This window comes from Protomyctophum parallelum (genome assembly GCF_964188405.1).
Source record: "Protomyctophum parallelum genome assembly, chromosome: 21".
Classification (NCBI taxonomy): domain Eukaryota; kingdom Metazoa; phylum Chordata; class Actinopteri; order Myctophiformes; family Myctophidae; genus Protomyctophum; species Protomyctophum parallelum.
This window is the reverse complement of record NC_139713.1, coordinates 5,337,971-5,361,545: the sequence shown is the minus strand read 5'-3', so window position 1 is coordinate 5,361,545 and position 23,575 is coordinate 5,337,971. Positions and strand designations below refer to the sequence as shown.

General features: G+C 44.1%; 2 protein-coding genes and 1 long non-coding RNA gene across 6 annotated transcripts in view; 1 reads left to right on the top strand and 2 right to left on the bottom strand.

Moving 5' to 3' along the window:
* The first annotated feature begins 1,408 nt into the window (after nt 1-1,408).
* Nucleotides 1,409-23,575, top strand: part of LOC310879282 (histone-lysine N-methyltransferase Smyd1-like) — a 294,932-nt gene continuing 272,765 nt past the window's right edge. The window contains exons 1-10 of one of the 2 annotated variants that reach the window (XR_014570986.1): nt 1,409-1,680; nt 7,113-7,289; nt 9,622-9,826; nt 11,383-11,513; nt 11,845-11,883; nt 13,137-13,320; nt 14,310-14,393; nt 15,577-15,740; nt 16,739-16,907; nt 17,996-18,962. Coding sequence is in view for 1 of the 2 variants with exons in the window: in XM_083793839.1 (XP_083649965.1) it covers nt 1,559-1,680; nt 7,113-7,289; nt 9,622-9,826; nt 11,383-11,513; nt 11,845-11,883; nt 13,137-13,320; nt 14,310-14,393; nt 15,577-15,740; nt 16,739-16,907; nt 17,996-18,073 (1,353 nt within the window). In the remaining variant the exon portion in view is untranslated. Of the gene's footprint in view, nt 1,681-7,112; nt 7,290-9,621; nt 9,827-11,382; nt 11,514-11,844; nt 11,884-13,136; nt 13,321-14,309; nt 14,394-15,576; nt 15,741-16,738; nt 16,908-17,995; nt 19,044-23,575 lie in introns of those variants that run through there. The other variant, XM_083793839.1, reaches the window with a different exon arrangement.
* LOC310879296 overlaps nt 18,906-23,575 on the bottom strand; it is a 229,250-nt gene continuing 224,580 nt past the window's right edge. For both annotated transcript variants that reach the window (XR_014570989.1, XR_014570990.1), the window contains exon 3: nt 18,906-18,997. This is a non-coding gene — a long non-coding RNA (uncharacterized lncRNA). The remainder of the gene's footprint in view (nt 18,998-23,575) is intronic.
* The window catches only part of LOC310879277 (kelch-like protein 23), a 33,021-nt gene continuing 32,187 nt past the window's right edge, over nt 22,742-23,575 (bottom strand). For both annotated transcript variants that reach the window (XM_083793826.1, XM_083793827.1), the window contains one exon: nt 22,742-23,226. In XM_083793826.1, coding sequence (XP_083649952.1) covers nt 22,833-23,226 — 394 coding nt within the window. In that variant the 3' untranslated portion in view covers nt 22,742-22,832. The remainder of the gene's footprint in view (nt 23,227-23,575) is intronic.

Genomic DNA, 23,575 nt, shown 5'->3' with positions numbered 1-23,575 from the left:
GCCCCTGCTGTATACAATATTGTGTTTTGTTGTCAAACTTGTCATGCATGTATTTTTGAGGGGCGCTAGAGACCCTCCTATGTTCAGCTTTGAGCGTTTGTGTAAACACAAACATTGAATGCCATTGGCATTGACAATGAATGGCCCCAGTTTGGAGTGTTTGTGCGCAAACACAAAACATTGAATACAAAAGTGAGGAAATTGTGATTGGCCGGAATGAGATGATGTAAGATGATGTTACTGTGATAGAAGGGGCCCTATTGGCCGGAATGAGATGATGTATGTATGATGATGTTACGGTGATAGAAGGGGCCCTCGCTTAAGTTCACACTGTAACAGATCTGCTTCTGTAAGACGTGTTTGTGAATCTTGTGATGTCGTCACGTCACACCTCTCACATTCACAGAGTGACAACCACAGCTGTAGCACCAAAATACCCCCGAGGGAAGGGGAGGGGAGAAGAGGGGAGGGGAGGGGAGGGGAGGGAAGGAGAGGAGAGGAGAGGATTTGTTCATGAACTTACTGGGCGGGGAAAAACTCATTTAATTTTGTCTTTTAATTCATGAAAAGTTTAGTTTTTTGGGGGGGAATATTTTTTGGGAAAATGTTTTGCAATAATAATTTAAAACCAAAAGTATAGGAAATAAAAAAGTAATGTGTCCGTGACCAACAAATGGGTCCTGACTCCCGACCCACTGTTTGGAAACCAGTGTTTTTTTTAGGACATGCAGGGTGGAGTTTAGGACCCCCAAAATTACACTCATTAGCCTGCGGACCCCCCATTAGAAAAGCTATGCCAGGGACCCCCATGAGAGAAGATGTTTTACAGCTCTAGCAGTGATCATTTCATTTCAAGGACCCCCAGTTTGATATGCAACAGGCTACGGACTCCCATTTAATGGCATTTCTATCTCTGGGACCCCCAATGTATATTGTAAAATCAATATAAATTTCACTCTGAGAGTGTACATTTGTTCTTGTAAACTCTCAGAGTTACAGACCAATAAGGGTCCATTTGGTTCCAAACTATCATTTAGCTGCATGGAACTCCCTAGGGGTCCCCGGACCCCACTTTGGGAACTACCGGTTTAGGACATGCAGGAGCTGTTGCCAGACCTACCAGACAGGCACGGCCGTTTACAGCTGTCTGCCAGCGTCTTTTCCGTGTTTTTAAGACAGCTGGTGGATGGAAATTAAGCTCCACCCAGGCGGGTGACTGCCACGGGGATAAACGTTTCCGGAAATCTGTCCGTTGCGGGATTCAGCCGCGTGGGAGGAGCTTCTTTTCCATCCACCAGCTGTCTAAAAAACCCGAAAGAGACGGCGGCAGACGGCTTCCTTTGGCCACGCCTGTCTGCTCAGGTCTGGCAACGCTGAGGGCTGAGGGTGTATTTTTGGAACATACCATTCAGGATCAGGGCTGCAGGCTGCAGGGTGTCCTAAACAGTCTAGGAGGACATAAACCTCTAAAGAGCTGCCATTGTCCCCAAGAGGCTTGCATTGGAAGTTCTGTATTTTTCTCCCCTGTGGATTTGAAAGGCCCGCTCATCGTTAACTCATGGAGAACGCGGAGCTGTTCGAGGCGGAGAAGAAGGGCCGTGGTCTGAGGAGCACCAAGGACCTGAGAGCCGGGGAGATGGTCTTCTCTGAGCCCGGCTACGCTGCTGTGGTGCTGGACAGGTAAAGATTAGAACCATGTAGTATTAATGAGATGGTCTTCTCTGAGCACGGCTGTGGTGCTGGACAGGTAAAGATTAGAACTAGAGATGATACTGTATCGGTATCGGAAAAGTATCGGGTCGGCTCTTATTTGGTCATATCGGTATCAGCAAATATGCCAGTCTAACCAGCGATCCGACACAGGGGTAAGGGGTTGACATTGGCACGTAAATAAAATGTTGGGGCATGTGGAGTTTGCTTTGGAGTGCAAAGTGCACATTTGAATGAGGAGGAACCATGTATTAATGAGGTGGTCTTTAACACTAGAACATGGAACATATATATTTGTTGTTACACCATCACTAAACAAACACTGCAGGTATATGTTTCCCAATGTAAAATATTCCATAAACAATATTTATCATCAAAATATATTGAAGTACAGCAAATACATGGCAACTTGAGTACTCTTCTTTAATTTGTCATGACTTTTCACAATAAAAGGGGCAACATCTGTGCATATTATTTAAAAAAAGAATAATACAAAAAAGAAATTGATCCTGGGACATGTGAGAATGAATGGTGCAGTGAAGAAAATAAAACAAAAAAACACCCAAACACCTGTCTGTAGAAAAAACCAGGCATGTGGGCAGGTAAACAAACCTACCTTCTATGATGTCACTGAGCATCGTGATGGTAATGAAAGACCCGCCCACCTCTGACATCAGCAACATTATGATGTCACTGAGCATCATGAAGGTACTGAAAGACCCGCCCACCTCTGACATCAGCAACATTATGAAAATTACAGTAATATAATTGTCCGGGTGAAAATCACCCGTGTTATTGTTCTAAAACACATGCTTACTGTCGTGCTACTGTCTAGTAGTCCGGCAGTCGAGGTGGACGGGTGGGAAATATTGTCTATATACTGTATATATTCATGAATCCACTTGCTGACCGGCTGTTAGTATCGGGCAATTTGTTTTATAAGGGGTTTCTTGTGATCCTACCATTAACATCCTGTGGCAGGCAAAAATGTAAAAAATGTCAAACTTTCCTTTTGCTTTAAGTATTAGTAATATGCATTAGTTTTGCACAAAATACACTCCTTGGGCTAAAAACAGCCATAGCAAATGTGCTGACCTCTTCACATTTTGTGCTGATCTCATCACATTTCATCATGACGTCTATGGCCGTTTTTTTGGTGCTAAACTAATGCTTGGAATGGATTCAGAATCATGAAAACCCCCTAGTTTGACATGTTACTTAAAGCAAAAAGAAAGTTTGACATGTCTGCCTTCATGCCATAGAAAGTTAATGGTAGGGTCACAAGAAACCCCTATTAAAAAAATGCCCAATAGTGACAGCCGGTCAGCAAGTGGATTCATGAATGTATGTATATAGACAATATTTTAGACCAAATTTCCCACTTTAAACACATAATTCCCAGACTATTATGGTCATTGTCTAGGAACTCAGCAATCCAGTCAAACCCTAGTCAAAACACACAGACTTCATTATTGTTCTGGCCATAAGGGTGCACATTTCAATTCGTGCTACTGTTATCTACTACACATACTATTAACATTGTAGTGACTGCAGTTTCTTCCAGCGGTGAAATGTCTTTTTTTAGTTTAAGTACGGTAATAAGTTGCTAACCACAGCCCCACTGTCCTACTTGTCCCTCAAATTAACATTTTGGATGTGGTCACTCCACATCGCTGTGTGTCACGGTGTGTGGTATCAGCTGACGGAGGGGCTCATATTTACCTAAGTCTAACTTTAGATCAGATGGGGGTGTGTGTGTGTGTGTGTGTGTGTGCGCCGCATGCAGTGTGCGTGCACGCGTGTATGTCTGTCTGTGCATGTGAGTGTGATGAATTGAAAATGGTTAATCATATAGTGTAAACAAGTGCAATGCTTAATCATGGATTGTGTGTGCGACAGTGCGTGCGTGTGCGCATTCAATTTCCATGTGTGTGTGAGTGTGTGCGTGTGCGTCATCATGTGACCCGTGGGTCTCATTTAGACATACCTATGTCTAACTTTAGGCTTTATTTAGCTACACAGTCATGTGACATCATACTCAGTGGTGGAAAGTAACTAAGTACCTTTACTTAGTTAAAATGCTGTACTTGAGTACAATTTTGAGGTATTTGTAATTATTGACTTCCTACTACTTTGTAGTAGAAGTATTGTAGTATTCTACTTTTTCTCCACTCTTACTTATTTGAAAACTTTATTTTGCATTATGTTTATTTGAAAATAGCCGATCTACAAGCTCACAATGTGCCGCATCGCGACACATTGTGAGCTTGTAGATCGGCTATTTTCGAAATATGTTTATAGTACACATTTGAAAATTTCAAATGGGACATTCTGCATAATTAGTACTTTTACTTTTGGTACTTTAAGTACATTTTGATGCCAATACCTTTGTACTTTTACTCAAGAAGTACTTTAGTCTACAAACATACTGGGCTTAAATGGGTCAAACATTGGCTACAATGTTCTCTGCTCAATTTAATTTAATTTAGATTTAGATTGTCGAATCCTGAATGAATCCTGTATCAGATCCATCTTTGAGAATAGAGTGCCGAAGTCCTGACGTCACTCGCTCGTCCCCTGGTTTCCCCTGGAAGCAATTTCTCTATGGAGAAGAACATAGGGTGATCTTAATATCGTCTACTATAAGCATTGTGGTCCAAAAAGAAACAAGCTGTCTCTGCGTTATTGTCAGGGACCTGTCTCTGTATCGTTTATGACATGAGTCACTCCTATATGATACAGTCAGTTTCTAGCGGAAATGTAACTAATTCAGTAGCAGTAACAATAGTGTTTTCTCACAGTCACTTGTGGATGATTTGTTTATTTTTCAAACACAGTTCTTATATGAGTCGATCTAAAATCCCCCCTATATGGGGATCACAATGCACATAAAAAGTACATGAACCCGTGGATTTGCGCCCTCTACAGATATTGACGTCAGACTTCGATGCTCTATGGTCCAATGAAGAAAACATAAATACAAATAAAATAAAGTCCATTGTCCATGTGGGCAGGGAAACAAACATATACCTTTTATGATGTCACTGAGCATCGTGAAGGTACTGAAAGACCCGCCCCCACCTCAGACATCAGCAACATTATGATGTCACTGAGCATCGTGAAGGTACTGAAAGACCCGCCCCCACCTCAGACATCAGCAACATTATGATGTCACTGAGCATCGTGAAGGTACTGAAAGACCCGCCCCCACCTCAGACATCAGCAACATTATGATGTCACTGAGCATCGTGAAGGTACTGAAAGACCCGCCCCCACCTCAGACATCAGCAACGTTACGAAAATTGCAAAAATATAATTGTCCGGGTGACAAATCACCCGTTTCAGTGTTCTAGGGCTAAAGCATAACGGTGGACACTACAGACAATTACAATTATAAGTTAGGCATTTAGCAGACGCTCTTAATCCAGAGCTATTTACAGTAAGCAACAACAACGCATGGCAACATCAAATACATAACAATAGACATCAAGAATAATACGTGAGCTACAGTAAGAACCTAACATCCGTCTAACATTAGAATATCTATATAATGAAACTATATGAGTATACACTAGTATAGAGGGTATGATACCCCCTTCCTCCTTCCCATCTGAACTCTCATGCTCACACCATACATACATGTATGTTATGGCTTATGGCTTGTGTGGGTGGGTGTGTATATGTATGCATACTTCTCATTTATATTTATATTTATACTTCATTGTCTATTTTTCTATTTATTTCCTTTATTATATATTACTGTACATACTGTACATTCTGTACATTCAACAACAAGTGTATTTATTCCCATTATTGCATTACTGTATTGCACTCTGGTTGGACGCCACTATTCATTTCATTGTCAAAGTATTTGTATACTATGTGCAGTGACAATAAATTTAATCTAATCTAATCGAATGCGTGTGACATCATCATCATACCCGGAAGTTATGCGTGAACGCCTACTGATTGGCAAAAAACTACTTTTCTGGCCTTGATAGCCCAATCATCCACACAGAAAAGTCTGACAACAACATTAAACTCGCTTTGCCACTCGATTTCCCATTCACTTTATGCATGTGCATTCCCTCTATAGAGAGCTATGTCTACATAAAATACTATCTAAAATGACGTAAGTTGAAGCCTTTGCATATGCCTGTAAGGTCGTCGAGGTTAGGGCAAGTGCTATGAGCTAAAATGGAGTCTGAAGAGGTGGGTTTTCAGATTACGACGGAAAATATTGGGAGTGAGTTTAGTGAGCAGTTCTGATTGTAATGGGAAGTGCATTCACTATGCACTGGAATGCACTGGCTTAAAAACTATGTTTGGAGCCAGAAGGGAGAAGAGTTTGGGATGACATGTGGACAACGCTCCTCATGTTATCCCAAACATCCCAAACTTCCCTGAGTTGGCTGATCTGAGTGTGCGGGAGGGTTTGTAGGCAGTGGCGTGCACAGACATTTAGAGGGGCAGGTGCTCAAGTAAAAAAAGGGCACCTTGTGCAGCGCATTTTGGTGCTTTAACTATTGAAAAATAGCAGATCTACAAGCTCATAGCGCGCCACTCGGTGATGCGCTATGAGCTTGTAGATCTGCTATTTTTGTAGGTCTTCTATTTTAGGTCTTCTATTTTTTTTTTTATCGAAGAACCACTGACATAGAAACATAGCATTAGATTGTGGGGGCCTAAATAATATAGTAGAAGCGTTTTTTATCTAGATTTGATCAATGTCACCTCATGGTCCACACACTACAAGGTAAGAAGCACATTGCCAAAAGGGCAGGGGGTGCTCTAGCACCCACTAGTGTCTATCTGTGCACGCCACTGGGAACGATCAGACGTGCAAGATATGTTGGGCCATACCTGTGGTTGCTTGGTTTTGCTTTATAGTTGTACTCATATTACTAAGTACATTTAGCAGATCATTATACGCATCTGCTGCTGTTTAATGCACTACCATTATGGTCTATTTGGGGGTTTTAATTTCTTTCCAATACAAATAATTAACAAACCTTTGCATAAAGCCAGCTTTATCTTTTTATCCTTTCTATACTGTACATGCTTTTTTTCCCTTCCTTACCCTTTTTAACTTTACCTTTTTTTTGTTGCATAGTGTATATTTGTATGTACTTTTAGTGGTTCCATCCTCAAGTAGAAGTTTTTGTTTGAAATGTATCCATTCTACATACTGTGAAATAATCAATCAATCAGCTTTATAGAGCCTCATTAAATGCTATTGTTTTATGCTCTTAAAAGTGTGAAAAAAACAATAATTTCACCACACCCCCTCTCTCTCACTGTGTGTGTGTGTGTGTGTGTGTGTGTGTGTGTGTGTGTGTGTGTGTGTGTGTGTGTGCGCGCGTGCGCGCGTCTGTGCGTGCGTGTGTCTGTGCGTGTGCCAGTGTGACCTCCCAGGTGTGCCACAGCTGTTTCCGCCGCCAGGCGAGCCTCCACGCCTGCGCCGTGTGTCACTTCGCTCGCTACTGCGACCGCACCTGCCAGACGGCATGCTGGGACGAGCACAAGCACGAGTGTGACGCCCTCAGGGGGCGAACCACCGCGCCCAACGCCAACGTCCGGTAAATAACAAATTATTATTGTCTCCACCAGGCCGAAGGCAGGGGGAGAGAATGTTTTGCACTCCGTCTGTCCGTCCGTGTGTGTGTGTGTGTGTCCATCCGTCTGTGTACAGCTAGGGCTCCATTTTCGTCACCGCTAAACCCCTTATCCCTAAACTTCTTTGCCTTTTTTACTATTTTCCTAAACATTTTTGAATAGATAAAATGGACAGTCTACAAGCTCACAACGCGTCAATGTAGATTGGCTAGTTGAACTATTCAAAAATGTTTTTCAAAATATAAAAAAAAAGGCAAAGAGGTTTAGGGATAAGGGGTTTAGCAGTGACGAAAATAGAGCTCCTAATCTCCGGCACCGTTGGCCTGGACAAACTGTGCACACACACACTCCCTGGATGCCAACGACGAACCTCTGCCCCAATTTGTCAACAGCGGCCTGTTATAGCTCCACTTTGACTTTTGCAAAAGACATTACTTACATTACACAATTTATCCATACATCACACAAATTGATCAGTCGCGGAGAGGAGGATCAGGGTTAAACTGGACTCCATGTGGGCAAATCCCTCCCACCCCTTAAATGAGGTGCTGCGGGATAGGACGAGCACCTTCAGCCGTAGGCTCACACTCCCCCTGATGTGCACGGAACGCTACAGACTCTCTTTCATGCCAACTGCCATCAGACTTTTTACCCCCCCCCCCCAAAATGGCATATGGTCCTTGGTTGTCTGGTCTTGTGTGATTATGTCATTTGTGTCTGTTCTGTGTTGCTCTGTCTGTCCAGTAGTTTTTAGCTTTTTAGTTTCTATGCACTTTATGCTGTTGTAACACTTCAATTTCCCCTCTGGGATTAATAAAGTATATCTCATCTCATCTCATCTCACACTATCTCCATAGTCATGTCATCAACACGGACCTGTCCACTTCCCCATATTCAATCCCCATTGGCTAAGATTGCCAATTTGTGCAATTTGAAGGACATTTTTCATGCACATTCCCACGACTACACCAAGGAAGAAATGCCACTTGAAAAATTTAAAATGTCATTCCTGTTTTTGCCTATAACTGCACCAAAACTGTGTAAAACTTACACATGATCTCTATAGTCATGTAATCAAGACGTGTGTGTTTGATTTCTCATATTCCATCCTGATTGGTTAAGATTGGCTTCCAAAGTGTCCCATTTTGTACAAAATGCTGCAAATCACCATTGGGGTCAAACTGGGTGAGGAAGAAATCCCACTTGACATTTTTCCTATCCTGGCGGAGACCTGGTGTGCCGTACTTAGTTTAGACGGTTTGCATATTTAGTTTAGACTAGTCATTGGTTAGACATGGGTTAAGGTTAGGTTTAGGTGTGCTGCCCCGTGGGAGGTTAGGTTTAGACTAGTCATTGGTTAGACATGGGTTAAGGTTAGGTTTAGGTGTGCTGCCCCGTGGGAGGTCAGGTTTAGACTAGTCATTGGTTAGACATGGGTTAAGGTTAGGTTTAGGTGTGCTGCCCCGTGGGAGGTTATAGGTTTATACTAGTCATTGGTTAGACATGGGTTAAGGTTAGGTTTAGGTGTGCTGCCCCGTGGGAGGTTATAGGTTTATACTAGTCATTGGTTGGACATGGGTTAAGGTTAGGTTTAGGTGTGCTGCCCCGTGGGAGGTTATAGGTTTATACTAGTCATTGGTTGGACATGGGTTAAGGTTAGGTTTAGGTGTGCTGCCCCGTGGGAGGTTAGGTTTAGACTAGTCATTGGTTGGACATGGGTTAAGGTTAGGTTTAGGTGTGCTGCCCCGTGGGAGGTTAGGGCGAGGGTTTGAGAGAGGTTGTAGTTGTAGGACTAATGACTGGTCTAACCAATGACTAGTCTAAACCAAAAACTGTCTAAACTAAGTACTGCACCCGAACATTTGGTTAGTCCTACAACTACAACCTATCTCAAACCCTCACCCTAAACCTAACCTTAACCCATGTCTAACCAATGACTAGTCTAAACTAAGTATGCACCCCGGAGACCTGTGCCCCCGAGTGGCACTTTTTTCTAGTTGTTTTCTCGTTGTATCATTATTTATGTGTGTGCTGTGGCGCATTATAGTTATTATAATAATAATAATATATTATTTCTTCCAGCCTGGTGACCCGTGTGCTGTGGCGCATTATAGTTATTATAATAATAATAATAATATATTATTTCTTCCAGCCTGGTGGCCCGTGTGCTGTGGCGCATTATAGTTATTATAATAATAATAATAATATATTATTTCTTCCAGCCTGGTGGCCCGTGTGCTGTGGCGCATTATAGTTATTATAATAATAATAATTATTATATATTATTTCTTCCAGCCTGGTGGCCCGTGTGCTGTGGCGCATGCACAAGCAGACGGGCATCATGGACAGCCAGCTGGTGTCGGTGGACACGCTGAAGGACCAGCGGGCGGACATGAGCGCGGCCGAGCTCGGCGAGCTGCAGAGCGACGTCAAACACTTCCTGGAGTACTGGCCCGGGAAACCCCAGGCCGACGAGCTGCTGGCGCACCTGTTCGCTATGGTACGACCACGCCCTAACATTAACCCTAACCCCCTTTCTGAAACCAGCTCCTCGCCACTCGCCCTACACACTTGCCCTCGATATGCGCGTTCACGCGAGGCTGCGCCATATTAAGTGTCGTCCGAAACCAAGCAGCCTTGAGTGGAAGTGGCTTATAAAGCCCTCAAGAGCGAGTCTGTGCCGATCTAGACTCCATTGCCTTGTGCAGCCCTGCTCTCTATCCACATGGAAACCGCCACCTACAAATGGAAGTACCACCACAAATAAATTATAAATAAACTCCTCCTAAACAATCTTCATCTGATGCACAATAGACAACGCTCCAACTGATGTTCACACAGGTAACACAATTGCATGATGGTAACCATGGCAACGAATGGTGTCTGTTTCCTGTTTCTGCACAAGGAGGGCGAGTGTATTTCCAAACAGTTTTTTATACCCAGCACCCTAATAAAGGGAACTTGATTCAGCTGGAGGGGCACTTCCTGACGAGGGAACCTCCCGAGAGCACTTCAAGTCAAGGGACTGGTTTCAGAAAGGGCCCAAGAGTGTAAGCACTCTTAAACGTCAGAAAATGCCTAGTCCAGGCAGGTGTCTCTCCCAGGTTTTTAAGCAGCTGGTGGTGGATGGAAATTATGCTCAACTTGTTCTAGGCGCTTTCTTGACGCGAAAGTGTGCCTGTATATATACACCCTAACGCAGCCCGAACAGCTGCTGTGTCACCTGTTCGCCCTAACCTTAACCCTAACCCGCCTACAGGGAAACTGCTGTTGCTATTATGTATGTTGCCGTTGTAACGGAGAACTTTGAGGTCCTCACACGACAGCTTTTATGAGTGAGTGAGTGAGTGAGTGAGTGAGTGAGTGAGTGAGTGAGTGAGTGAGTGAGTGAGTAGGGAGGTCGGACAGGCTTAGTCCATATATATCCCTGTTACAATGTGTATAAAGTTACTGTGGGAGATGGTTGTAGTGTTGATGTTGTTGACTAAGACTAACACTATAAAATAATGCATGTTTTCATACTATAACAGCGGTATAGTAACATCAACATCTCTCACCTGATCATGATGTTGGTGACTGTGTTGGTGACTGTACCCTGCAACACAGATAAACACGTATAAACCTGGAATCCTCCAATCTGCAATGAAACATACACTAGAAAATACAATGCAATCAAATATACAGTACAAAATCACACCTGTGTGAAGTGAGGGGCGCTCTTATCATCGTACATCATCATGCCGTAACATGTGGATTTGCTCGGCCACACATATGGCGTAAATTCTCCACTCTTTTTCAATGGGAATTTAATCTTTGCGTATGACGAAGATAGCTGATTTCTCACACACATATAAAGTAAATTCTCCATTCATTGTCAATGGGATTGTTCGTGTAAGGCGAAAATCTACACCAATAGCTGAATATAGGAGGGGCTAGCGCACCTCAAAAATACAACCTGCAATCAAATACACAGTACAAAATACAACAGCACAGATTAAATGTCTTATTGTCTGTCTCTCTATATTACGATACGTCCATATTTGGTGTGTCCTGCAGATCAGAAGCAACGCTGTGACTCTCAGTGACCAGAGGGGGCAGCAGAGTGTCGGTGTGGGTCTGTTTCCTAACCTGGCGTTGGTCAACCACGACTGTTGGCCCAACTGTACCGTCGCTCTGAACCATGGGAAGTAAGTACTAATACTGTACCGTCGCTCTGAACCATGGGAAGTAAGTACTATGTATTTATATATATACACTATGACTATATATATATATACTGTACGGTCGCTCCGAATACACTATGACTATAGCTATATACTCCAAAGCTAGGTGGCAAAAAAACTACTTTCTAGCCTTGACAGCCCATACATCCAAACAGAAAAGTCCTGTCTGATTGCATTAAACAACGTTACACAATGTTAAACTCACTTTGCATGTTGCTTTGCCACTCGATGTGCCATTCACTTTAAGCATGCGCATAGCCTCTATAATATGTATATCTATCTTTTTTCTATGCAGCCAGTCAGCGCTGAAGTCTGTTCTCCACTCCAAGAAGAGGTATGTAGAAATGTAACCCTGTAGAAATGTAACCCTATAAGAGGGTTTAAATGTAACCATTCTGCACTGTGATTGGGTGAGCATGATCGCATATATTGTGCCACATGATATAAATGGGGGGAGAGAGAGGTAGGGGGAGGAGAGAGGCAGAGAGAGAGAGGTAGGGGGAGGAGAGAGGGGGGAGAGAGAGAGAGAGAGACAGAGAGAGAGAGAGAGGTAGGGGGAGGAGAGAGGGGGGGAGAGAGAGAGAGAGAGAGAGACAGAGAGAGAGGTAGGGGGAGGAGAGAGGGGGAGAGAGAGAGAGAGAGAGAGAGACAGAGAGAGAGAGGTAGGGGGAGGAGAGAGGGGGAGAGAGAGAGAGAGAGAGAGAGACAGAGAGAGAGAGGTAGGGGGAGGAGAGAGGGGGAGAGAGAGAGAGAGAGAGAGAGACAGAGAGAGAGAGGTAGGGGGAGGAGAGAGGGGGAGAGAGAGAGAGAGAGAGAGAGACAGAGAGAGAGAGAGGTAGGGGGAGGAGAGAGGGGGGGAGAGAGAGAGAGAGAGAGAGACAGAGAGAGAGAGGTAGGGGGAGGAGAGAGGGGGAGAGAGAGAGAGAGAGACAGAGAGAGAGAGAGGTAGGGGGAGGAGAGAGGGAGGCGGGAGAGAGAGAGAGAGAGAGAGTCAAAGTCATATGATTTGTCACACACGTTACCGCAGTGACCCGTCTCTCTTGGAGCGGTGAGCTGCAGCAGTGCCGCGCTCGGGAATCATTTTGATTAGTAGATTTGACCCCCCCAATCCGACCCTTTGATGCTGAGTGCAAAGTAGGGAGGCATTGGGTCTCTTTGGTATGACCTGGCCGGGTCGAACTTCCCGACCTCCCAGTTTCAGGGCGGACACTCTAACCACAAGGCCACTGTCTGGAGAGAGATAGAGAGACAGAGAGAGCCAGAGAGAGAGGGGGGAGAGAGGTAGAGATTGGGTATGTAATGTCACATCCCGGAGCAGATATGTACTTTAAACCAATTCTGAACGGGAACCCATTTTGGTGTTAGCATTACGTTATGCTTTAGCTATTGAAAAATAGCAGATTACAAGCTCATAGCGCGCTATGAGCTTGTATGTCTGCTATTTCTGAAAAGTCGAAGAACGACTGACATAGAAACATAGCTTTTTCAGAAAACTGTCAGGATGTATAGAAGACATTTTTAGAATCTGATCTCAGGTCAGAATGGGTTAATTAATAATAATAACGATACGTGTTATACATGTTCCAGGGTGGAACTGCGAGCTCTGGAGCACATCCCAGAAGGCGCCGAGCTGACCGTCAGCTACGTGGACTTCCTCAGTCTGTCCGCCGACCGCCAGGGGGCGCTGCAGCAGCGCTACCACTTCGCGTGCGGCTGTCAGCACTGTGCGGACGGTACCAAGGATGACCTGATGGTGGCAGCACTGGACACGGTAAATTAACCCATTCTGACCTGAGATCAGATTCATACGAGGTTTTCACTGGACACACACTGGTCCTGATGAACCCATTCTGACCTGAGATCAGATTCTAAAAAATGTCAGTCGTTCTTCGATTTTTCAAAAATAGCAGACCTACAAGCTCGTATCGCGCCACTCGGTGGCGCGATATGAGCTTGTAGATCTGCTATTTTTCAATAGCTAAAGCACGACATGATGCCAACACCAAAATGGGTGCCCGGTCAGAATGGGTTAAATCACTGCCTCTCAAACCTTCGTCACGTCAAGGACATAGACTGTAAAGAATATGGACAAAGCGTTCCCCGGGTCTAACATGAACGTAAAATGAAGCCTGTTATTCCTTGAATTGTACATCGCCATCTTTCTAGATCCGTTTGGGGCCCAGCTGGCCCATTGGCTGGCCCAGACAACGAGGCGGGACTCCCCCCCCCCCCCCCCTTCTTCTTAGTTGGTTTTTATTTTGACTCGAGTGGGAGGGGGATCCCGTTCATAGACTGTAACGGTAGCCACGCCCCTCAGAACATACGCGACTTTATGGTCATTTTTTAAATAAATGGGACCATAATTTTCCAAAAAGAATATTATGACATTAGAAATGAGACTTTAAACTAGTGACTGGAAGCAGAAAGTATTCATGACCATGTTTATTAAGGTAATACAGTCTAGGTGAAGTTGGGCCCAAATACATGGACCTCTATGGAGCTATGGGGTTTTTTGGGTCCAGTGACAGCGCCACAACAGGCCATTATATGAACTTTCAGGAAATCCCGATTTCCTTGTGGCTTCACAAAATATCTGTCTGACTGCCCCCCTGGTCAAGGACCCCCACATTGACACTAATTAGCCCCGCAGACGCCCGTTTGAAAATATATGATTTTCAACCATTTTCATTTCAAGGACCGCCAGTTTGACATCATGTGTTATTAATTCAGATTATATTTTATATCGTGTTTTATATTCAGGCGGCAGCAGCAGAGGTGACGGCGTTCAGCAAGGACAATCTGGACAAGATGGACGCCTACCGCTCTAAAGGGAACTTCCATGAGGTACCTTATTACCCTACTATACCCTAGTATATACACTAGTATATACACCCTACTATACCCTAGTATATACCCTCTATAGAGCGGCGCAGTCCCGCCCCCCCTCGAGAGACCCGGAAAATAATTCCCCCTCGAGTTGGCTTGTGAACGGGGAATTCTTTTCCGGGTCTCTCGTCGTCATGAAAGGGGACGGGACTGCGACGCTCTATGCCCTACACACTCTAACCCTAGATGGACGCCCTGCGCTGTAAAGGGAGCTTCCATGAGGTACTGTACAGTACCTTATCAGCCAGTCAGTCAGTAAATCAATCAGTAAATGGTGCATTTATATAACGCCTTTATATCCAAGGCGCTTTACATAGATTGTGCATTACATTCACACATTCACACACCGATGCCGGAGGAAACCATGCAAGGGGCCAACCAGCACATCGGGAGCAATTAGGGGTTCAGTGTCTTGCTCAAGGACACTTGGACACTAACTCTGGGGGAGCCCACAGGGTTCGAACTGGCAACCTTGCGGTCTCCATCCAGGCACTCTACCCCTGACGTCAGTTAGTAAATCAGTCAGTCAGTCACTGAGTCTCTCAGTCAGTCAGTCAGTCAGTCAGTTTCAACATTTAAAAAACAGCGAATCAAGTCTAAGCTAAGCCTGGACGGCTAAAAACATTCACTTATAGCCCAGTTTTAGACAGACGTCTAATAGCCGACTATTGCTCAGTGGGAACGTGCTGCGTACTCTGGCCCTCGGCGCTGAGGCCTTTGGATTATATTATATATGTATTAATTATATTATTATTATGATTACAGGTTCTCTACCTGGCTGAGGAGGTCCTCTCCAGACAGGCCGGGGTCCTGGTGGTCCATAATGTATTTATTAATTATGTTATTATTATAATTACAGGTTCTCTACCTGGCTGAGGAGGTCCTCTCCAGACAGGCCGGGGTCCTGGTGGTCCATAATGTATTTATTAATTATGTTATTATTATAATTACAGGTTCTCTACCTGGCTGAGGAGGTCCTCTCCAGACAGGCCGGGGTCCTGGTGGTCCAAAATGTATTTATTAATTATGTTATTATTATAATTACAGGTTCTCTACCTGGCTGAGGAGGTCCTCTCCAGACAGGCCGGGGTCCTGGTGGTCCAAAATGTATTTATTAATTATGTTATTATTATAATTACAGGTTCTCTACCTGGCTGAGGAGGTCCTCTCCAGACAGGCCGGGGTCCTGGACGACACACACCTCCTGGTTCTCCGTACTCTGGCCCTCGGGTTCGAGGGCTCGGCCCTGATGCGGGCGTTCCCCCAGGCTGCGGAGTACGCCGCCCGCATGCTGGCCGGATACACGTAAATATAGTTTATATATACCATATAATTAGGTAAACAATTAACCCATTTTGGTGTTAGCATCATGTTATGCTTTAGCTATTGAAAAATAGCAGATCTACAAGCTTGTAGGTCTGCTATTTTTGAAGAATCGTGAAAAGTGACATGAAAGTGTTTGAGAACGACTGACATAGAAAAACTGCTTTTTCAAGAAAACAGTCAGGATTTAGAAGACATTTGCAGAATTGTTCCCAGGTCAGAATGGGTTAACCTACAGTAGCATCTGCCTAAACATCTAAATAACATTCTGTACATTATAAACTATAATATGATAGTGTCAGGTAAACATTGAACCTAGCATGTGTCCAACCAACATGCTATGATATCTAAATAACAATGGAAACACTCTCTCTTATCCCATTCTGAACGGGAACCCATTTTGGTGTTGGCATCATGTTATGCTTTAGCTATTGAAAAATAGCAGATCTACAAGCTCATAGCGCGCCACCGAGTGGTGGTGTATGTACTGTGACTTTTAGAAGTGTACCACCCCTATTTTCCCCTCATACCGAACATGTTTTTTACGCTTTTTAAACTTTCTTTATATGATGATTTCCTGTTTTTCATAGAAGTGTATATTTGTACGTCTTTATTTGTCCTCAAAGTAGCAGTTTTTGTATTGACTTCGTTTGAAATGTACCCCATTCTACATACTGTGAAATAAAAATACAAAAAACAATCAATCAATCAATCGATCAAGAGTACTGTGAATTTGGCCCAGGCCGTAGCGTAACGGTCTGGGCACCGGTGATCCAGTCGCGGTGTGCCGCGGGTTCGACTCCCGGACCCGACACGGCCTTTACCGCATGTCATCCCCCCATCTCTCTCCCGTTTCCTGTCAGCCTACTTTCTATCCCTTAAAAAATCAATAAAGGCGTAAGCCGCAAAAAAATATCTTAAAAAAAAAAATAAAGAGTACTGTGACTTTAAGCGTCATCATGTGTCGTGTCACGTGACAGGAAGCTGTATCACCCCAACAACGGGCAGCTGGGCGTGGCGGCCATGCGAGCGGGCGTCGCCCACTGGCACGCCGGGCTGATCGACGCGGGCCACGCCTTTATCTGCCAGGCCTACGGCATCGTGATGGTGTCACATGGTCCCAACCACTCCATCACCAGAGACCTGGAGGTAACTACACACTATACACTACCCTATATACACCCTATCGTCCTCGGATTCGGGTTCTTGGAAACGCCCCCCAGCCACTGCGTTAGTTTTACTGAGGTTAGGTTTAGGTATATATAGTTTACTGAGGTTAGGTTTAGGTATAGTTTTACTGAGGTTAGGTTTAGGTATAGTTTACTGAGGTTAGGTTTAGGTATAGTTTTACTGAGGTTAGGTTTAGGTATAGTTTACTGAGGTTAGGTTTAGGTATAGTTTTACTGAGGTTAGGTTTAGGTATAGTTTACTGAGGTTAGGTTTAGGTAAAGTTTTACTGAGGTTAGGTTTAGGTATAGTTTACTGAGGTTAGGTTTAGGTATAGTTTACTGAGGTTAGGTTTAGGTATAGTTTTACTGAGGTTAGGGTTGGGGTTAGGTTTAGGTATAGTTTTACTGAGGTTAGGGTTGGGGTTAGGTTTAGGTATAGTTTACTGAGGTTAAGGTTAGGTATAGTTTACTGAGGTTAGGTTTACTGAGGTTAGGTTTAGGTATAGTTTACTGAGGTTAAGGTTAGGTATAGTTTTACTGAGGTTAAGGTTAGGTATAGTTTACTGAGGTTAGGTTTACTGAGGTTAGGTTTAGGTATAGTTTACTGAGGTTAGGTTTAGGTATAGTTTTACTGAGGTTAAGGTTAGGTATAGTTTTACTGAGGTTAAGGTTAGGGTTAGGTTTAGGCTGTCAATCACAGCGACTGGCCAGTCACAGCACACCCTCTACGTCCCTCTGTACTCAACCCGAGGACGGAACCATGGTCGCAATATACACTGTACACTACCCTGATCGGCCAGGCCTACAGCATCGTATGGTCTCCCATGGTCCCAACCACGCTATCACCAGAGACCTGGAGGCAACTATACCCTATGCGCTCCATTTTCCTAAACCCCTTATCCCCTTAAAAATGGCCGTCTACAAGCTCACAACGTGTCAATGTAGATTGGCTAGTTGAACTATTCAAAAATGTTTTTCAAAATAGTAAAAAAGGCGAAGAGGTTTGGGGTTTACTACTAATACTACTACTACTGACCAGCACTAACACTGAACTGTGACGTTTTGCAGGTGATTCGCAGACAGACCGAGCAGGAGCTGAGGATTTTCAACGCCGCCAAGAAGGAGCCAATGAGCGCGAGGCACTGACGACACGCGCCTCAGAGAAGTGGCCAATGAACGCGAGACACTTGACGACACGCCTCCGAGAAGCAGCCAATGAGCGCGAGGCACTTGACGACACGCCTCCCCGAGAACCGGCCAATGAATGAACACGAGGCTACTGTGACAACATCAAAAGATAACTTTGCTGTTTGTTTGTTTGTTTTTTGTCATAAATTAACGCCAACTTCGCCCTACAAAAGAGACGATGTAGGCCAGCGGTTCCCAAAGCTTTCAGCCAGTGACCCAAAACACGAATTAGACATTCGACCGGGAACCGAACTAGTGAAAATAGCAGATCTACAATCTCACATACGTGACGTGAAGCGAACTATTTGATTGTTTTGTTTCTTCTCGACATTGCTGAAAAAAAAAGATTGAATTTTGTTTTAAATTATTTATTTATTTTTGTGCTTTTTTGGGAATGTTTTTTGAAAATGTTTTTAAATAATTGAAAAAGACAAATATAGAAAACCAAAAACTAAGGGGACCCATAACAATGGTGTCCGTGACCCACAAATGGGTCCCGAACCACTGTTTGGGAAACCATGATCTGGAATAAGTCGACCTGCATTGAGAGCTTGTAGATCTACAGTAGTCGACATATTTTATCGCTATACTTTTCGAACAAAGTGTTTAGCCTTATTTATTTATCTATTTACCATCACGATCTGCATACTGTAACAAAGTAACAGTACTGTAACAGCCTACATGTATTATTTTAATTGTATTTAACCTTTATTTAACCAGTAAAAAACACATTGAGACTAAAGTCTCTTTTACAAGTGTGAACTGGCCCAGACAATTTATCAGCATGATCTGCATATTGTTTGTAACAGTACTGTAACAGTGTATATGTATGTGTCATCTGCATACAGTAACATACTGTAACGTCTACTGTATGTTTAAAACCTACTTGTATGTACAGTAGCTACAGTAAATAAATTACATAACTGTGTATGTGTGTCGTTTTATTGATCAATTTGACTTAAATGGTTAAATGACAAGCTCCTTTTCCCTGGACATGTTCTCTTTTTTTTTTCTAGTGTTTTGAGTTTGGGTAGCGTGTACTGTGATATCTGTGTATCTCTCGCCTGACTGACAGACCAGCATTGTATTTACAATGCTGAAAAATGCTGAAACGCAAATGCAAACTTCACAGATGATGCGGAAAACGTATCCGTGTTTTCGTCCTGGTCAAAGTTGTCAAAGTCGGCAACAGCAGGAGAGTTAAAAAAGTTTAAATTGATAATTCAAAATATGCTCCTCATTGACTTACATTGTACACTGAAACTGCTCTCAAAGTCACTCTTTTAGTACGTAAACAAACACAACGTTGCTTCAAACAGAGCATCACCAAACCTGGTGCTGTTTTTTTTTTCAAATAGTAAAACAATGAAGCAATGTACTGACCTCATGTTTCCTTCTATGCATGAGGAGTCCAAGCCGATTCTTATCACCCGACAGGAAGGAGTTTCCCCGGTTGGACGTATAGCGCACGGAAGGAACATGTTATTCCAACCAGTTCCTTTCCCCTCCATCAGGTGCCCGGATGGCCAGGAGGAGGCAGTTTAGAGACCAGGATTTCGGCATGTTTTTTTGTGAGGGTACCTACCCTAGGAGGACACAGGGAGAACATGTGAGGGTACTTACCCTAGGGGACACGGGGAGAACATGTGAGGGTACTTACCCTAGGGGACACGGGGAGAACATGTGAGGGTACCTACCCTAGGGGACACAGGGAGAACATGTGAGGGTACTTACCCTAGGGGACACGGGGAGAACATGTGAGGGTACTTACCCTAGGGGACACGGGGAGAACATGTGAGGGTACTTACCCTAGGGGACACAGGGAGAACATGTGAGGGTACTTACCCTAGGGGACACGGGGAGAACATGTGAGGGTACCTACCCTAGGGGACACAGGGAGAACATGTGAGGGTACCTACCCTAGGGGACACAGGGAGAACATGTGAGGGTACCTACCCTAGGGGACACAGGGAGAACATGTGAGGGTACCTACCCTAGGGGACACAGGGAGAACATGTGAGGGTACCTACCCTAGGGGACACGGGGAGAACATGTGAGGGTACCTACCCTAGAGGACACAGGGAGAACATGTAAGGGTACCTACCCTAGGGGACACAGGGAGAACATGTGAGGGTACTTACCCTAGGGGACACGGGGAGAACATGTGAGGGTACCTACCCTATAGGGACACGGGGAGAACATGTGAGGGTATCTACACTCGGGGACACAGGGAGAACATGCTAACTCCACACAGAAAGGCCCTTGGGAAAACTGTCAATCAAATCAAAACCATTTACTAAAAAGCACATCATGGTGATTGAAATAACACTTTAAAGTAGTGACTGGAAGCATACAGTATCTGTGACCATGTTTATTAAGGTTAATAAAATCAGGGTTTAAAGATTAGCCAGACAACTATTCCACAATCTCTGACTGTTACAGTATATAGAATTCCTCCTGAAATCTGAGTAAGGAAGCTGCCATTTCCATTCACGGAAATATATTTAAAAAAAATCTTTACTTTTTTTCCTCCCATTTCTGCTAAGCAACAAGCTATATATATATATATATGCGTGAATGATTTCTATTTTCTATATCGGGATAAATGTGCGCGACTGTAAAGACGAAACAGAAGTGGGGAGGAGGCTCCACTTCTCACGATCAGAGCTTCCCTATTGGCTTTCAGGCAATACACAGGCCCAAAACCCATTAGGTGTGTACAGGTCCACCCAAAACCCATAGTGTGTACAGGCCCACCCAAACCCATAGGTGTTTACAGGCCCACCAAAAGTCCATAGGTGTGTACAGGTCCACCCAAAACCCAGTGTGTACAGGCACACCCGAAACCCTGAACGCCACACAGAAGCGTTTTTTTATACAAAGAAAAGTGGAAAAGAAAGAAAGAAAGAAATAAAATGGGAAAACAAAGAAAGAAAGAAAGAAAGAAAATGGGAAAACAAAGAAAGAAAGAAAATGGGAAAACAAAGAAAGAAAGAAAGAAAGAAAAGGGGAAAACAAAGAAAGAAAGAAAGAAAGAAAATGGGAAAACAAAGAAAGAAAGAAAATGGGAAAACAAAGAAAGAAAGAAAGAAAGAAAGAAAATGGGAAAACAAAGAAAGAAAGAAAAGGGGAAAACAAAGAAAGAAAGAAAGAAAGAAAGAAAGAAAATGGGAAAACAAAGAAAGAAAGAAAGAAAGAAAGAAAGAAAGAAAATGGGAAAACAAAGAAAGAAAGAAAAGGGGAAAACAAAGAAAGAAAGAAAGAAAGAAAGAAAATGGGAAAACAAAGAAAGAAAGAAAGAAAGAAAGAAAGAAAATGGGAAAACAAAGAAAGAAAGAAAAGGGGAAAACAAAGAAAGAAAGAAAGAAAGAAAGAAAATGGGAAAACAAAGAAAGAAAGAAAAGCAAACAGGGTTTGGGAAAATTAAAAAAATAAGAACGGGTCCGTTCTGGAACGTCTTTCCGTCAGTTCATGTCCATCCTAAATTAGACAAAACAAATCTTTGATCATGAGGCTTAAAATGCATAAATAAGCTGGGGTTTTAATGTGATTTCATGCGGTGAAATAGGCAGGAAAAGTTGCAAAATATGCAGGATTTTATATGATTTTATGAGGTGAAATATCCCTCATTAAAAATGTGCAACAACCAGAGCGCTGGTCCTAGTCCACTAGTCCCTTCCTAACATTTTAGTCTAGTTTTTATCTTGTTCATTCAACGTAGCTTACTTATCATTTAGTTTCGTCGGTGTAAAAAAGGTAGTCGACGAACATACTTCGCCATGGTTTAGCCCCAACAGTTTGACTGTTTTATACGCTTAACCCGCATTTTAATCAACCCCCCTTCACTGCCGAGATTGTTGTATTACCTTTAGAGCATACGCTGAATTATTTGGGCTTTTAATCCGCGAAAATCGAGCGAAAAAAGCTTCCTCCGTTTGTTATGAACGATCGCACCACCCGCCATCTTGGTACACCCGGAAGACGCAGCACAGGACCCTCCTCCATGAGGTGTTGAACCCCATTCGTTTGCATTGGCCTCAATTTCCCAGAAGCCCTAGCAGCCCACAGCATGTGACGATTTCCGGTTTCATCATCAAAACAAATGCATCTACTCTCTTTCTCCGCGGCGAAGACGGCTTTTCTATTTATTTATTACATTACGGCGGATTAAACACATAAAACAAAAGGCGGGTCTGTCGTATATGGCAGCGACATTAACCTGGAGTAATCCATTCCCGGCACGGAAACTGTTTTAAGACCTGAGACCAGATTCGACAAAAAAAAAGAGAATGTCTTGAATCTAACAGTTTTCTGAAAAACCTATGTATCTGTCAGTGGTTCTCAAACTATTTCATGTCAAGGACCCCCAGAATTATCTGTATTTGGCCGGGGACCCCCATCTGAAAACATGTTATTCCAGGGAACCCCCCCCCCCCCTCCCCTCCCCTCCAGAAGCAAATACCGGTATTTGAGTGAAAAACGTTCCCTGTGACAAAAGATGTGCACCACATTTTCACGATTTTTCAACAAAAACAAAATAGCAGATCTACACGCTATGAGCTTGTAGATCTGCTATTTTTCCCCCCCACAACTACAGTTTAAAATAACAGTTTAAAGTGGTTAAAAAGCTATAAAGGTGACACAACAGACGCTTAACGGGTTTAACCTGAAACGAAACCGACACCGTCTGTCTCTCTGTGTCATGTCTTTATGTCAGTCAGTTGTCCACGTCCATGTCCATCCTGCGTCGAGCTCTCCACCTCCGCCTCCACATCCTCATGGCCAGCGGGTCCAGCTCCCAGAACCTCCTCTCGTCCTCCCAGGGGGGGGGTCTCCCGCGGGGGTCCGGATGAGGAGGAGGAGGCGGTGGAGGCTCAGCCGCTGCTGCTGCCGCGGCCGCCGCGTCTCCGATCTCCGACGCCGGCGTCGTCGTCTCTCCCGCAGCGTCCGTCGTAGTGTCCGACGTGTCGCTGCCGCTGACCGCCACAACGCGTCCGTCCCTCCTCAGCCGGAGGGACACGCAGCCGAACCAGCTGCGGCCGCTGGGCATGTCCCCCGCCGCGTCCCACGAGTCCTTGTCCTCGCTGTAGCGCTCCATGGTCTGGTGATACCTGAAGAGAGTAAGGTAAGGTAAGGTACGGTACGCTGTAGCGCTCCATGGTCTGGTGATACCTGAAGAGAGAGGTAAGGTAAGGTACGGTACGCTGTAGCGCTCCATGGTCTGGTGATACCTGAAGAGAGTAAGGTAAGGTAAGGTACGGTACGCTGTAGCGCTCCATGGTCTGGTGATACCTGAAGAGAGTAAGGTAAGGTAAGGTACAGTACGCTGCAGCGCTCCATGGTCTGGTGATACCTGAAGAGAGTAAGGTAAGGTAAGGTACGGTACGCTGTAGCGCTCCATGGTCTGGTGATACCTGAAGAGAGAGGTAAGGTAAGGTACGGTACGCTGCAGCGCTCCAT